This window comes from Macaca thibetana, chromosome 3, assembly GCF_024542745.1.
Source record: "Macaca thibetana thibetana isolate TM-01 chromosome 3, ASM2454274v1, whole genome shotgun sequence".
Lineage (NCBI taxonomy): Eukaryota > Metazoa > Chordata > Mammalia > Primates > Cercopithecidae > Macaca > Macaca thibetana.
This window is the reverse complement of record NC_065580.1, coordinates 75,584,991-75,602,563: the sequence shown is the minus strand read 5'-3', so window position 1 is coordinate 75,602,563 and position 17,573 is coordinate 75,584,991. Positions and strand designations below refer to the sequence as shown.

Below are 17,573 nucleotides of genomic sequence, written 5' to 3'. Positions count from 1 at the left end.
GAAGGCTCTTGAGAATTGAGGCAGCATTAGGAACTGGCTACTCTCTCCATTTTCTCCACTTGGCCTTCTTTGTCTCTCGCAGTGACTTTGCATCACTCTGCACATCTTTTGACTATTCTAATCCATCACTTCTTCTCTTCCTGAAGAACTGATGTTGACTTTCTCAAGAATTCCCTTCATGTTCTTGCCAGCCACTTAGTCTCTCTCACAGTAGGAGACAGCCTCTTTTCATCCCTTGCCCCAGCTCCCAGCTAATTAGCTCAAGTTGTTCAGTTTTGTTTTGCTTTTCATGTAATTATTGAGAGAGGAAATCTGGTTGGCAAACCTGATCTTTGTGTGCTAGGCCATACATATGGCAGCCTCGAGTCATGGCCCCACCCAGATATTAATGACTTTGCTTAACATTTCCATTTGTTTCAGCTATCTATAAGTGTCTTCAAACCCTTCTTGTACTGTTTTGTTTTTAGCTCTGAATTCTGTAAGTTTTCCCTGAGTAGTATTGTGTATACTTTGGTCATAAAATATACTCAAAGTCACTATTCCTTGTGATTGAACTTGAAATCCCTTATGATTTCATACTCAGTCGTATCAAACCAGGAAGAAAATTTCCTCATATAATGAATACGTATACTCTGACAATCAGAGCTGGTGAGACAGATTGTCTGAAGTGGATTTAAGTCTTACTTTGCGATTTTTTTCTTCCCAGGATTTCGTGTGGATATGTAGCATCATAGTGTAGTTTTCCTAAAATAGAATTTTTATTTCACTATGCAAGGCTCTGCACGTATCTTACTTATAAATATAAGATGATGTGAGGCTTAATCATTAGGTTGAATTGTTATGAAGTCACTCTCGAGTGACATGTGAATTAATTAAGATATATTATGCATTATAGTGATGCTATAACAATAATGTTAATTTTTTAATGCTATATCTTTATAACCTTTTGTAGTTCAGTGAAAATCTAGTGATTACATTGTTTTCAAATGTTATTATTGTTATTATTTGGAATATTCCCTGGGAGAACTTTTTGCATACTCCCCCAAAATGTAAGACCATATTAAAGATTTTCTTGATTTGTACTTATGCTTTATCTCTGCCTTCCATCTCTTCTTGACTTGAAGGATTGGAGACTGTATCTGGTATTATATGACCTGCTGTCTTTGTCAACCGTGGTCACTGCTTTGCCACTTGAGGAGATCTTCCTTCATAGCTTTTTGCTGACAACTAATTGCATCTCACAGACCTTGAGTAAATGGCTGAACTGTGACATCTATAAATATGGATGACAGGGCCTATGTCACACTGTTACAGCTGTGTGCCTAGCATTGTGTCTGACATATGGAAGAAACCAAAAAAATCTCTGTTGAATGAATAAATGCTTGACTACAAGGTGTTGGTTATAGAATTGGAAAGAAAGGGTAGTGGCTCTGTATACCATGTTACTATTAATTTAGAGACTGATGACCAGCAAAGAGGAATTAACTCCAAAAATTGGTGGGAGAGTAGGGGTGCAGAAATTGAGGGAATAGCTGTAACATGGCTAGGTGTCTACATATCCAGGATATTTCACAAGAAAGTATTCCATGATCGCCCAGTAATAGAACCAACCTTTATAAGGCTCCTATTTACTTTATTTGACTTCATTTCTAAGAATGACAAATAAATAATCCCTAAATATATTCAGAATCTTAAGAACAGGATGAAGATAAACAACTTGGAGCATTTGGTATAGCTTATTTATTATGGCTTGTATTTTAAGTAGAAAAGACTTTATTGAATGACTAACATGAAATTATGTCAGAGTCATGAAGGAATCATAGAAAAGAGGAGGTTTAAAAAAGGAGGAGCCAATTGATAGCCAAAAAAATAAAAATTCTAACCTCATGGCACTATCTAAATTTGCAGATTTCTGAAAAGCCAAGAGGCAGCTCCATCGGTTTGCTCAAAAAGTCCTCCAGGCAATGGGACTAAGACATTGGTCTTGAATAGAGTTCTGCTGCTTGCCTACTCCAATGAGAGGCTCTTTCTCCAGATGATTCTACTTGGACCGAGGGCAAAAATAAAAGAAATATCTGATGGTACTAAGGGCTCATGGGTGCTATAGATTGAATGTTTATTTCCCCCACAATTGCTAGGTCTGAACCTAACTCCCAGTGTGATGGTATTAGAAGAGTGGGATCTTTGGGGGTGATTAGGTCATGAGGGTGGAACCTACAGGTTGAGATTAATGCCCTTATAAAAGGGATCCCAGAGAGATCCCCACTCCTTCCTCCATGTGAGGACACAGTGAGAAGACAACATCTGTGAGCCAGGAAGTAGTGCTCACTAAATCCCAACCATGCCGGACTGTGATCTCAGATTTCGAGCCTCCAGAACTCTGATAAAGGAATTTTTGTTGTTTATAAGCCACGTAGTCTATGATACTTCATTATAGACACCCAAACAGACTAAGACAGTTAAGCATAGCCTCCCTGACTAAGGGCTGCCTTTAGTGGCTCAGAAATGTCATCTTATTAGGGAAAAGTCCAACTCTCGTGCTAGACACTGGGCCAGCCAGATATTTCCTTTCTATTTTTCTCCCTTTCTCCTCTCTGGGAAAGTCTCAGAGTCGTTTGACTCAACATAGTTCAAACATTGGGCCATCTTTCTGGATTTCTAGTAAATAGGGAGGAGTTTGTTGTGATAGGAAAATCTTAAGAAAGACTGGGTCATAGCTTTCATACAGTGAAGGTACTTTAGACATCGAAGGTCTGTAAATCATTAAACTTTTCTGGTAGTAGTAGTCAAAATACACATGTATAACAGGCAGACCCCAAATGTTAACATATTTGACAGGCCTGTAACTTAATTGCTTTTTAATGTCAGTCAAATGGATTCCACTTCGGTTTCTTGGCCAGGCTTCTATGGGCCCATTAAAACCCCATGAAGCTGAAAACATGAAACTTAATATTTGTAAAACATGTAAACACAATAGCCTTTTTCTGCCTCACCATGTGGTTAAGAAATTAGGACTAGGATATTTCAGTTTGGTATTTTTCTCAGAATCAATTATGGAGTAAGAATTTATTATCGTTCCAATATTGTTAATAATCTAGTAACACATTTTTCACTTAAGAGTTTTATTTTCATACCAAATCAAAAGAAAAAAATTATATATTGCTTTATGTTTAGAGATGTGCATTTAGACAGATAGTCTAACTTAGTGTATTCATTTGGTAGGGCTGCCGTAACAAAATGCCTCATACCACAGATTGGGAGGTTTAAACAACAGGTAACTGGAAGTACTAGGTTAAGGTGTTGGCAGTTTTGGTTTCTTCTGAGGCCTGTCTTCTTTTCTTGCAGATGGCCGCCTTCTCACTGTGTCCTCACATGGTCACCCCTCAGTCCGTGTGTTGTCTGTGTCTTAATCTCTAATTATAAGGACACCAGTCATATTGGATTAGGGCCCATCCATCTGACTTCATTTCTTCTTAATTACCTCTTAAAAGGCCCTAAGTCCAAATCCAGTCACATTTTGAGGTCCTGAAGGTTAGGACTTCAGTATACAAATTTTGGAGAGATGCAATTCAGCCCCTAATACTAGGGTTTAAGAAAAGGTCTTTCTTTCAGTTTGTGAGGACTCAAGTTTCTGATTGCAGGAGGGTGATGATATATCTTGTGAAGGCAGTGGGCCCAACACACTTCCCTTCAGAGCTGGACGGGGTGAGTGGCCTCCCGACCTCATGCCACCTCATCTTTGCCATCTTCTCTGTGAGGTTGCTGAATGCCATCTTCAGCATTTGTGAACAGTTGTGAACAGCACTTGACTGCAATTGGGCAATGTGTTTTAATTTACTCCATCCACTGCTATTTGCTGAATATCTCTTTTTTACCTGTGAGCTCTACATACAATAATAATAGTTACACTACAAATTATTTTCATGTCTCTATTTAACATTGAGTTAGTAAGAAAGTAAATGGAAAATATGTCGAATCTTAGATTCCTTTACAAGTCTTTATTTTCTAATTTATTCAAATATCAAGCACTGTCATCACTTGTGTGTTCATCTTAATGAAACATAAATTATTAGACATTTATTACTATATATCTTGTTTGTAGTTACAATTTTGTTTGTGTCCAGATAATCAAAATAATATATTTGGGTTTTAGTCAAAGTCTATTCTATAACTTTATATTAATCTATTTTTGACACATGTAAGCACACATTTTAGAATGTCAGTGTGCAATTAGATATTCTTAGCACATGTCATTTGTGAAAAGCACTTTAAATCTAAGTACATTCAATTGAGCATAATTAAAATATCAAGATACATATTCTTCATATACATTTTGCCACTTAATTTTTTAAGTAGCTATAAGTATCTACCATGTGAATTCAAATTAAAGGAGGGTGATTAAATTACAGTTATATTTAATGCTTTTAGTTTAAAATGTAGTTGAAATTGTGCTATATTAAAAAATATACTGCCATGTTTTCTGTGGACAGCAGAGTGATGATGGGTTTAATTTTTTTTAATGCAAGACTATTAATATTCTCTGAATATTCTCAAGACTGTTGAATGATTGGGGGTTGGGAGGCGTTGTAAGAAGGCTTTTATTTTTATCTAATGAGTTCTTTTGACTCCTGAAGTCTCAAGAAAATGTTCAGGAATACTATCTCATTTAATAAAGAAGCATTGGAGAAAGCCTTGTTTTATTGATACAGATGAAAGGAAATGGATCATGGGGAAATATGAACTGGAGCTTCTGAACCCTTAGTCTTTAGATAATGTTTTTAGGCTACCAATATTTCCTATCCTTGTGAAAATGAGCAGACAGCCTTGGTGAGTCAGTTATAAGGCACATATAACTGTAAAACCTACTTGTCCACAACTGTTAGACCTAACGTACATTATCATTTTAATGAAGGTCACTGTTCTTGGAGTACTTACAGAAAATGGGGCTGTACCTTGGAACTCTGGATTATGTTGCCTTTCTGAAATATTTGATTTCTTAAAATTCTGTTTGTTTGTTTGTTTTTTTGTTTGTGTTCCGAGATGGAGTTTTGTTCTCTCGACCAGCCTCGAGTGCAGTGGTGTAATCTCGGCTCACTGTAACCTCTGCCTCCCGGGTTCAAGCAATTCTCCTGCCTCAGCCTCCCGAGTGGCCAAGACTACAGGCACGCACCACCGTGCCTGGCTAATTTTTGTATTTTTAGTAGAGAGAGGATTTCACCATGTTGGCCAGGCTGGTCTCCATTTCCTGACCTCAGTGATCCGCTTGCCTCAGCCTCCCAAAGTGCTGGGATTACAGGCGTGAGCCACTGCACCCAGCCCTTAACATTCTGTTTTAAAAAATAAATAGCTATATCACTTCCCTATGCCAAACCAGAAGTGTCAACAATGAAGTCATTATGTAACATGGCAAGAGGGATTTCGGTGGCAAAACTGTAAGGAGGGGAAGAAATCAAGCTTATGGAAGCATGTAGGCACTAAGCGAAAGACACAGTGATAGGAACCACAGTTTGGTTTCTTTGCAGACTAGCCCATTTCAGAGAAGGGGGTATTAGAAGAAAAAAACCTGTAATTTTACTTTGAGCCGTGAAGACCATTTCACTTGGAAAAAAACAGAGCATTTGGAAATAATGATGCTTTGTATCAGCCAAACGCTGTGCGTTTGAGAAGCTTGGTGCTTGGACTTCATGCTGACATGGTTGTAGTCACAGTCCTATTGCCCTTTCTGGTTGCTCTCAGCACTCCGGGATGCAAAGGTGGATTTATGTAGATCATGGACTTCTGATATGAATTACAGCAGCCACAACTGTCATATGGAGGTGTGAACTTAAGATTGTGTTGGCAGAGAGGTGAAGCACCTTTGCTCCTATCTTGAAACGACTATGCTATATTTAGACAAAACCTATATCAGTATAATTATTTTGCATGCCCATTTGAATAAAGTTAAAATTGTCACTAGTTATATATTTTTGAACCTAAAATACTTCTCACGCCTGGGCATGGTGATCACGCCTGTAATCCCAGCACTTTGGTAGGCCAAGGCAGGTAGATCACTTGAGGTCAGGAATTTGAAACCAGCCTGGCCAATATGGTGAAACACTGTCTCTACTAAAAATACAAAAATTGGGGAGGCCGAGGCAGGTGGGTCATGAGGTCAGGAGATCAAGACTATCCTGGCTAACATGGTGAAACCCCGTCTCTACTAAAAACACAAAAAATTAGCTGGGCGTGGTGGTGGGCGCCTATAATCCCAGCTACTCAGGAGGCTGAGGCAGGAGAATGGTGTGATCCTGGGACTCAGAGCTTGCAGTGAGCCAAGATCAAGCCACTGCACTCCAGCCTGGGCGACAGAGGGAGACTGTCTCAAAAAAAAAAAAAAAAAAAAAAAAAAAAAAAAAATTGACTGGGTGTGGTGGTGAGCGCCTGTAATCCCAGGTACTTGGGAGGCTGAGGCCCAAGAATCTCTTGAACCTGGGAGACGGAGGTTACAGTGAGCTGAGTTTGCACCACTGCACTCCAGCCTGGGCGACAGAATGAGACTCTTCCACAATAAATAAATAAATATATATATATATATAGTATTGCTCAAGGATTCAGATTTGGGGATTTTACTGCCCAGTAGCCTGGCTTTCTCATTATTGATTAATCTACAAAGAAAAATTTGATATATCTGATGAAAATCAGTTATATTGTACCTAGAAAAAATCTCTTCCGTATTACTTGATGTATTTTAATGTCTCTGAATCCACTGGTTAATCTTTATCTCCTAGAAGCTCTTAAAGTCACAGGAATTCTAGTCCATATGATCAGATTAACCAAAAATTCAGGCAGCTACTCTGTTCAAACATGAAAGAAAAAACTGAAAATGAATTGTTTTATTGAATCTGCTTTTTCACAATAGACAACTAGGCGTAATGGTTCTGAGCGTGGGTTAGAAATTGGGCAAGTCCGGGTTTGCATTCTTTTACTGCCTTGAAGAGAAGTCTCTGCTTCCATTTCATCTCTAGAAAGATGGGAATAATATAGCCTGTGTCAGCATGACAGCGGGATGAAGGAGATGATGTCTGTGAAGAGTTTAGCACAGTGCCTCCTACATCAGAAGTGCTTGACACGTGTCTGGCTCTTGTTTCTCCAGGAAGGAGAGGAGGGGAGAAGAGAGAGTTTGCAGGGCTGTAGTTATTCAAATAGTTATAGCTGTCTCTTCTTTCTGGTCACACTGGTGGGTAATTTGTTCTTGAAAGGTGTCTTGGAAAATCACATCCTTCCAGAAAGGGATCTAGAGGACAGACATGTGTGAAGTGTACATTGTTAGAGGGCTGACTGGAAATAATCAGTGCAGAGATCACTGTGGGCAGAGCCACAGCCTTCAGGTCCCATAAAGGGCAGAATGATAGGAATAATCTACTGCATGGGAAAGCCAAAGAAAGGAAGGAGGATGAAAAGCACCCTGGGGAGGAAAAAATAATTGGGGTATACTACTGGAATATCTTTCCCTCTGCTGGAAGATCCTTCATACATAATGAATCACAGTTTGGAAATGGAGCCTTTGAAAAAAAAATCCTTACACAACTGATAAGAGAGAAGTCTCATACCAGCCATTGAATTTTTTCAGCAATTTGGGCCTCCCTCCACAAGTGTACTTTCAGACTCAGATTCCTTCAGCATCCAGGACCTCTTGGTTAACTATGTACTCTCAATGAAGAGAAAAAGATGAGACCTCTGGGAAGCAAGAATTGGTAGAAGCTGGGCCAGGTACGGTGGCTCACACCTGTCACCCCAGCACTTTGGGAGGTCAAGGCGGGTGGATCACTTGAGGCCAGGAGTTTGAGACCAGCCTGGGCAACATGACGAAACACTCTACTAAAAATACAGAAAAAAACTAGCCGGGTGTGGTGGCACACACCTGTAATCCCAGCTACTCAGAAGGCTGAGGCATGAGAATCACTTGAACCCAGGAGGCAGAGATAGTATTGAGCCAAGTTCATGCCACTGCACTCCAGCCTAGGTGGCAGAGAGAGACTCTGTCTCAAACAAACAAAAAAAAAATGATGCTGAAATGCGTCAAAACCAGCCTGCTCATCATCCTCTTTTAGAAGAAAAAGATGAGTAAACCATAGCATTACTTATTAGGATGTTACCAGATATGTGAGTTGGTCAGAGGGACTCCTAGCTACAAGTACAAGGGGTCCACTCTACCATTGACTATGTGCAAAGTAGCACATTTTAGCTACCTTTTTAAGATACTCGGCCAGATGCAGTGGCTAACGCCTGTAATCCCAGCACTTTGGGAGGCTGAGACGGGCAGATCACCTGAGGTCAGGAGTTCAAGACCAGCCTGGCCAACATAGTGAAACCCCATCTCTACTAAAAATACAAAAATTAGCCAGACGTGGTGGCGGGCACCTGTAATCCCAGCTACTTGGGAGGCTGAGGCCTGAGACTCGTTTGAACCCAGGAGACGGAGGTTGCAGTGAGCCAAGATCATGTCACTGCACTCCAGCCTGGGTGAGAGAGTGAGACTCTGTCTTTAAAAAAAAAAAAAAAAAAAAGATACTCAGTGACTGTGACTCTACATATTTGAATCTTTCCATTTATCTAGTCTTTTGTTAAACTTTAAAAATTTCTGACACTTTATCAATGTGTGTAAATGTGTACTGATACAAGATCCTCTACATGATTTTTTATTCAGAATATTCCTGTCTTCAGACATCTTCAGGAAACCCTGTTGGGGTTTTGTTTAGGAGGATTGCTTTGAATTTAGATTAACTTAGGAAAAAGTTATAATATTTGACTGTTATAATCATTTTTAGGAAAATTTGCATTTTAAATTTATAGCCCAAGTGACATATTTGCAACATTGAATCTAATAATACTTATTTCTCTTACATTCAAATGTTTATGTGCCTTTAAAAAATACATTTTTTCTTTATTTTGATCCTATACATTTCATGTTAAGTTATTCTTTATTAATGCCACTTGTAAAAGAATAAAAATATGTAAGATTTCTTTTGGTGTACCAGTTCCATTGTTCTCCTCTAATAAAAATATATGTTTTCAAATGTCGGGTCCCCTTTTGAAAAATGCTACAAAAAATGTGTTCACACTGGTGCTAGTATTCAATACTAATACAGTGGGCAATAAAATGTTCCTCAGTTCCTGATAATAGCCTGGGTGAGAGTCCACGTGGCACTGAACTTAGTAATTTGTCTTCTACAGTCGTGGGTACACACAGTGACTCTTAATAGAGAACCCACTGTGGTGCTGCCTGCAGCTCTGGGTCCCCTGTGGCCAGGTGCAGGTAGGCAGCCCAGTGCACATGTGCAGCCCTAAGCCCTGTTTAAACACATGGCTACCTGCTGTACCTTCTAACCTGTTTTGAGTTGAGGAATAGAATGCGTGAGCCTATGAACTCACCTCTGTGGTCATTAGCTGCTTCATCTTCTCTTCTGTGTTACAGATCACAGTAACTTAATCATAACTTCCTATGGAGAGCCAGAGTATTATTTTACTATTGATTCTGAAGGGGTCTTTTGTTGCTGATGGGGTTTATGCATCAGAACTTTATTTGTTCTTGGGCCAAATTCAATTCCGTTTGTTTTTTTTAATCTTCAAAGCATAAATAGTAAGGACAACTATGATTTGTCAGTTTCTGCTCTGTAACAAATTTATCCCCAAACTCTATATGTCACTAAAGCAAATCCAAACTCTTCATGTTCTACCTTTCACTTCTTCATTCAGAACTTGTACTGTTATGCGTAAGCATGGCATAATTATCCCTAGTAGTTTTATCTTTTCACTCTCTTCCCCCTAGATATTTTCTCCGAATTACCCTAAATGAATTGTCATTGTCTCTTGATTGCTCTCGTAAACTACTGTCATTTTCTCACTTTCCGTTCCCCTGCAAGTAGACTAAACAGCTCTCTCCTTCCCCAGCATCCTCTTTCCAATCCTAGTCACCCCATGTGCTTTGCCTCCCTGTGTCAGTAGACATTGGTCCTTTTACCTTCTCACTTCTGGAAGCCGTGTTCTTAACTCTTGTGCCTGGATTGCTGTACCACTGGTGTACAGCAGAGGTTTCTCATCACTTCATAGGTCTCTCGTCACTTTCCATTTTTCTCCTTCCCCTCCCACCTTATCTAAGCCCCTGCCTTCAGTTATGTACGTGGAGTGATACCCTCATCTATGTCTCTCATTCCTCTTAACTCACCCTTCCACTGCCTTCTAACTGTGTCATTATTCGTCTTTCCAACACTTTGTTCCTACTACACAGATGCAAAAACTTGGATTCTTTCTTTGAGCTTACCCACTCTTTTTGCCCTATATTCAGCAGCCAAATCCTGTTGGTCTCTGTTGCATCCGTTACCCAGCCACCTCTACCTCAGTATAGATATGATTGTTCTAATTCTGGCCTTTTATCACTCACCTAGTCGGCTAAAACCCTAATTGTGATCCCTGCCTCAGGCTCTGCCTCCCTGATGAGCCCTCTCCCCTCTGCTCCCTAGGCATCTTCTCAAGGCACAGATAATGCTCAGACCTCTACAGCTCCCAAGCTGTGTTTACCAGCTCTCCTGCTGCTACGTAGTCGCACAGACCATCTCCAGAATACAGCCTGTTCTTCTAGACAGCATCCTGGACCTTCCATGGTTTGGTTCCAGCAATCTTATTTTCAGCCACCTTCTTTCATACCCCTTCTCCATGCTATCTAGAGCAAAAAGCTGCTATGATAAGAACTGTAAGTGTGCTGCTGGCATCCAGCTGGTCGAGCTTGGAATCCAAGCTTCACCTTCCTAACTGTGTGACTCCAAGCATGTTAAATAGCCTCCTTTACTTTTTGTAGCCTCAGTTTCTTCACTCAAACCAGGATTGATTGATTGATTGGTTGGTTGATTGATTGATTTTTATTGAGACGGAGTCTTGCTCTGTCACCCAGACTGGAGTGCGGTGGCACAATCTTGGCTCACTGCAACCTCCGCTGCCTGGGACCAAGTGATTCTCCTGCCTCAGAGCCCTGAGTAGCTGGGATTACAGGCACCCACCGCCATGCCTGGCTAATTTTTTTGTGTTTTTACTAGAGATGGGGTTTCACCATGTTGGCCAGGCTGGTCTCAAACTCCTGACCTACAGGCGTGAGCCACCGCACCTGGCCTATTATTTATGTTATTACTTACCTTATAATACTATGAAGACCAAAAAAGAATTTTTTTGTTGTTGTTTTTTTGAGACAGAGTCTCACTCTGTCCCTCAGCCTGGAGTTCAGTGGCATGATCCTGGCTCACTGAAATCTCCACCTCCCGGGTTCAAGTGATTCTCCTGCCTCAGCCTCCCGAGTAGCTGGGATTACAGGCATGCACCACCATGCCCAGCTAATTTTGTATATTTAGTAGAGGCGGGGTTTAACCTTGTTAGCCAGGCTGATCTCGAGCTCCCGACCTCAGGTGATCCACCTGCCTCGATCTCCCAAAGTGCTGGGATTACAGGCGTGAGCCACCATACCTGGCCCAAGAATTCTTAGAGAACTCTTACCACAATCCCTGGTATTTAGTAAGCTAGAGGAGCCTCAATAAATGCCAGAGGATGATGATGTTGATCTCATTATAATTATCATCCTCATTAAAATTTCGCTTGACATAAGTAATGCTGGGTATATTAGCCACATAAGTGTGGTATGCCCTTGTCACTGTGCCTTTGTGCCTTTCTCTGCTTAGAGTGCCAAAATCCTATTCACACTGCAGTCCCCAGCTAACATGTTACCTTCTCACTGGCTTAATCACCTCCCAGCCAGGAGAGCTCTTGCCCTCCTTTGAACTGTCATATCCGCTTGTCTGGACCTTGGCTCTTATCATATAATTATCTATCCTCATTTTCCATTTTCTGTATTTATGAGGCATATAGTTATCGAACTCCATTGAAAATCCTTTCCTCTTCTTGCTGGCTATATAGCCCTGGGTACATTGCTATATTAGTTTGCTAGCACTACCAAAACAAAATACCACAAACTAGGTGGCTTAAACAGCAGAAATTTATATTCTCACATTTCTAGAGTCTGAAACTTCAAGATCAAGGTGTTGGCCAGGTTGGTTTCTTCTGAGGTCTCTCTCTCTTTGGCTTGGAGATGGCCACTTTTTCCCTGTGTCTTCTCTTTGTGTCCTACGTCTGTCTCAATTTTCTCTTCTTATGAGAAACCAGTTGGATGAGATTATGTCCCACCCTAAAGACCTCTTTTTTAACTTAATTTCTCTTTTAAAATCCGTGTTTTCAACTATAGTCACATTCTGAAGTATTTGAGAGTTAGGACTTCAACTGTGACTTTTGGTAGAACACAGTTCAGCCCATAAAAACAGTTGCTTTAATCATTCTGTGTTTCAGTTTCCTCTTAATGTAAACTCTGCAAAAAGTACCTCTTGAGTGGACTGAAAATATGTAGTATATGCAACATATTTATATAAAGCAACACCTTAATACCCCATAATAGATGTTTGATGAATATTCATTACCTCTACCCTTGCTACTTCATGCTCCTTGAGAATGGGAATGAAGTATCTTGTGTCCTTGCAGTTCCTAGGACAAACTTTGAACATGATTGCTTGTAAATATTTGGTGAATGAAAAATCAAGTAGCAGAAGTGAGTCTGTAATAGTTGTATGCATTTCTCTTTCTCTCTTAGATGGATCCAGATACTAGATGGTAACTAAGATTTCAATAACAAAGTATACTAGGAAACATGTAGAAAAGTCAGTGTTAGCGCTGTAAGTATAATATGCCACACTGAGCCAGTTCAGTATGAAATATTTTCCTGTGTCCTACTTGCCACAGTCTCCAGAAAGTCATAGGGAAATGATTTGTGACAAAATTGCACACACACAAAAAAACAGTATCTTCACACAGCCAGAGCTCTCAAGTGATGAGGGACGCAAAGACATTGTGCACAATAGGTGTTCCTGTCCATTGTCTGCCGATTCAGCTATCTTTGATCTCTGCAAAAGAGGAACCATGGGTATGGTACTGTGAATGGATAATAGACCAGGAATTGGAAGAGCGGCAGGCAGTGTGCTGCTCAGTGATCAAGTCATGGCGAGACCCAGACGCTGTGCATCTGATGATAAGCATCTTCTCTTGGTGCCTTGGAGTCTCTCATTTCCTTCCAGTTTGACTCCAAAGGGCCTGTTTCATCTTCAGCACCTTTACAATGTGCCACTTTGAGTCTGTAGGTTCTTTCTTTCAGAGGCCACCACAGGTAACGGGTACATCATTATGTTTTCTTGATATCACTACATTCTTTCTTCCTGGTGCATCTGCCTCCTGCAGCCCTCTGAAGTGGATTTGACTCCTTATCATCCCTAGTGATAACTCACTTTGCTGTTTTAAAAGAATTGGTATCTGTCGATTTGCTTGGAGTCAGGGAGTTGAGTGTAAGTTCTTGTTTTATTGTATATAATGCTAGCAACTTTTACCAGTGTTAGTAAAGGTAAGAGATAATAAAACAACAATTCTGTACCCAAGAATTCTACCCTTTCATAACAGCACCACTTAGATATGTAGAAAGAGTTTGTTGCGAGATCAGATATAAAACAAATAAAAGTTATTTGTGAAATGGAAGACTGGGATTAGAAACTGTGGCATTCAGGAAGCCAAGTAAGCTGGTTCTCAAAATTGACAGAGATTCTAGAGACGGTGTAGTGCAGGGATTGTCAGCCTCACTGCACATAAGAATCTCCTAGGAAAATTTTAACAAGGACAGATACAAAGTTCTTATTAAACTGTCAGTACTGAAGTTCAGAGGTCACCATATTTTAAAAAGGTCTGCAAGTGATTGTAACATGCATCTATGGAGGAAAATATCAATGTAGGGGAAAAAGGGAAAGAAACCTGCATGTTTGGAGTAATGGCTCTGTCTTGAGCACTGTGCTGGCTCCTTACATTCTCCACCTCTTTTTATCTTCATAGTAAGTGAGATGGTTTGACAAATAGGGAGACTGAACCTCTGCCTTGATGTGGGACACTCAGCTGCCTCCTTCCCTGCTGTTGGCAGTGCTTGGATGAATATGCATTGTATTCCTCTTCTCTCTTCCAAGAAGACTGGTGTTCTCTGATTATTTTGCATTTTACCCTGGGTAGAGATGGTCTTACCCTCTTTTGAGCTTCAAAAAAATCAGCCTTCAGCCTAATTCCATCCTGGTGAATCTTTCTCAGCAATTCTGCCCCCATAAAACAATCTTTACATTGTGAATTTCTATTCATTTTTCTAAGTATTCATAAGATTTTCATATGAAGAGTTCTGGTTCAGAACTAGAGAAAATCCTTACTGTGCCTCTCGCGTGGTTACTGGTCTAGGTGTGTTTCAACTCGTCATTCTGCCAACTGTAAATAGCTCAGTCTGTATCATATGGGAAATGTAGGTGCAAAGTCACAGAACACTCAAGGGCTGTAAACAACCGGAGGCTGGGGGGGGGGGGAGTAGCGGGGTGGGGAGGGTATTGTTTTTCCCATGGACCTGCAGGTTGTAGCAGCATCTGAGCAAAACAGAGCTGTTCTGAGCAGTAGGGCAGGGAGCAGCATGTCTTTGTGTGGACCAGAAGGCACCAGCCTCTGGGTGTGTCATCTCACACTCTACTTCCTAGAGTAAGGCCCTTTCTTGGGCCTTTCAGTGAATCCAACCCAGGTTTGTATTTTGTGTTGTCCCCCCATCCCTCAAAAAAGTTCATTTGCACTTAAGGAAGAACAAGAGTGTCTTGATTAAGGTATCAAGTTGGTAAAAATGGAAAAACACTTTGATTTAGGGAGTTAATGAATGAACATCTTTCTTTGATTCATTAACCTTACACATATTAGGTAAACTGTGTATAGGTGTTTATTTTTCTTTGTGGAAGTAACACATGATCTATATAGAAAAAATTTCAAATACATCAAAAAAAAAAAAAAGGAAAAGAAAGATATTTGTAATCCCACCACTTCAGAAGCACCACTTTGGTGTATTTCTTCTACATGGTGGTAGGGGATGGCGGGAGAAATGTGTACCAGTATTTTAAACATATGAGCATTTTTACTTAAAAGTCTATTTTGAACATTTTTCACGGTTGACTGCATAGTATCTCCATGCATGAACATACTCAAATTCATTTATTCCATCCCTTACCATTAGATATTTATGTTGTTTCTAATTTTTCTTTCCAGCTATTATAAATAATACTTCAAAAGGCATCCTTGTAGCTAGTTCTAATTAGTACAGTATAGTTTGGATAATATAAAAATGTCATATATCTGTGACAAAGAACAAGTTGAAATACAGTAAGAAAGAATGTAATTGCCTGTGATAAATATGTGATAAATGTGATAAATATGTGAAAAATGTGATAAATATAGGCTTAGCTTCAAAATAGCTAGCTTAAAATTACCCTTATAGTGTACTTTAAAGATTTCACTGATGATCTTGGAGGTGAGGCATCTGGCCATTGCTGGAATGAAATAACACATGATGTTCAACATTTGGGTAGTAACTGACTTAGTGCATATTTTTGCTACTTTCACATACCATTTATCTCATATGAAAAGAGCAATTCTATACACAAGTAATACATAAATAAAATTATAAGAATATGCAACTCCATAAAATGAGATTTGATGTTTTTAAGAGAAAAAAATGATAGCTTTCATGTAAGTTTACGTGTTCGCTGGCAGTTTTTGAATCATTGCCAGAATCATGAAATTCATCATTCAGGAGCCTTTGTCCTCCTAGTCCCCCTCCTATTCTGAGAGGCAGATCTGTGTCTCCTCATTTGGATACGAATGCTTTTCATTTTATTACTGCCTTTGTGCCCTTGGCTTTGAGCCCTGCGGTGGCAGTTGTTTGTGCTTCAAGGAGCATTTGTAATTTCAGTGTGAGGACTCAGGGAGGTCAAGAGAAATCTCTGGTCTTTGCCCTCCTTCAGCCTCCACATTAAGGATGTAGGGCTTCTTCCTAGGCAGTAACTGTATTTTGATTCATACTTGTAATCCCTAACCACTTTGATTGATGGGATAAGGACTGAAACTACATTCTCTTGAGGATAGAATATTCTTATCCTTGAGAATAATCATTCATCTCTTCCTAACCCATCTTACTATTTCTTTGCTTTGATCCTAAATCTTTTTTGTTATTTTTAGGCTGGAGGCTCCCAGGTGATTTTCACAAATCCTTTAGAAATTGTCAAGATCCGTTTGCAAGTGGCCGGAGAAATCACTACTGGTCCCAGAGTCAGTGCCTTGTCTGTTGTGCGGGACCTGGGGTTCTTTGGGATCTACAAGGTAACTTTTTTTTTTTTTTTTTTTTTTTTTTTTTTAGTCATTTATTTGATTACTTTCTCATCTCCTAATGTAGAAACTATTCTTCAACATGAAATCCATTTTTTGTTTTTTGTTTGTTTGTTTGTTTGTTTGCATTTCTACACCTAGAGAAGATGTTCTACCCAAGCTGCAGGGGCATCTTCATGCCAGTTAGAAGGAGGTGCCCCTTCCTGCCATCTGCCAAAAAACTATCCTCATCAATACACAAATCCAGGATGACTATGATAGGAATTGTGCCCTCTAGAGTTGTTCAGTGCAGCTCTTTGCAGCAACACTGGCCAGAACTTTATTTGGATTTGTTATTGATATGCTGAGTTCAGTTCAAGGAGAAACCTATATCATAATTTATTTTCTGATCCTATATATGTGGTCTGATCCATGTTTTCTCTATATATGTATGCCTTGTCTTATTATAAATCTTAATCATTTTTTCATTTAGAAAATGTTTTTTCAGAATGATTACAAAACCAAACTTCTAGAGGATTCTTGAAATTTGTTATTCATACTGCTCTACCAAAAAGTTATAATGGAATTTACTATAACTATCTGCCTATATGCCAACGTATAAGGCTTTATCAAACATAAAGTAAACACAAGTTTTCAATGAAGAATTTTTTTAAAAAACATTACGCTAGCTTACTAAGTAAACCTTTAGGGATATGGGAGAAATGTCAGATGTCTACTTAAGATAGCTTCATTTATTTACACAGAATGTATACAGTCACATTATATAAAATTAATATTGCTTTGTTTCTATAAACACATATCAAGAAATATTCAAATTATTCATGAATTTTGAATCAGCATCTTGATCTCCACTTAACCCACTTTTTAAGGTCATCTGTTAGCATGGTTTTGCAGAATACATTGTCTTCATTTTTATCCCAAGCTTTGCAATTTGAAGCATTTTTGACTTTTATGTATGATATTGTTCCTGCAAATTTTATCCCATAGACACATAATATTAAGACAGTCAATCTATTTTTTCCTATTCCCAGTTCATCCTGAATGGATATAACTGGTCCCCATAATGTAACAACTTACCATATTGCTAGAGTAAACTTGAAATGACTTGTTTTGACATTTTACACGGTATTTGTGAGATCCTCCTCCCAGAGATACTTTTTTACTCTTTTCTTTTTAACCTGAGTTTTGCAAGTGACCTCAGTAAACATCCAGAGTTAGTAATAATTGTGGCTGTCTCAGGAGAATCTGCCTTCCCTGAATGGTACTCTGCTTCTCAGGGTCAAGTGATT

The 17,573-nt window shown here is 39.4% G+C and overlaps 1 protein-coding gene across 3 annotated transcripts in view; it reads left to right on the top strand.

The window, feature by feature from the left end:
- The window catches only part of SLC25A13 (solute carrier family 25 member 13), a 200,205-nt gene that overhangs the window by 151,847 nt on the left and 30,785 nt on the right, over nucleotides 1-17,573 (top strand). For all 3 annotated transcript variants that reach the window (XM_050782911.1, XM_050782912.1, XM_050782913.1), the window contains one exon: nucleotides 16,138-16,278. In XM_050782911.1, the coding sequence (XP_050638868.1) occupies nucleotides 16,138-16,278 (141 nt within the window). The remainder of the gene's footprint in view (nucleotides 1-16,137; nucleotides 16,279-17,573) is intronic.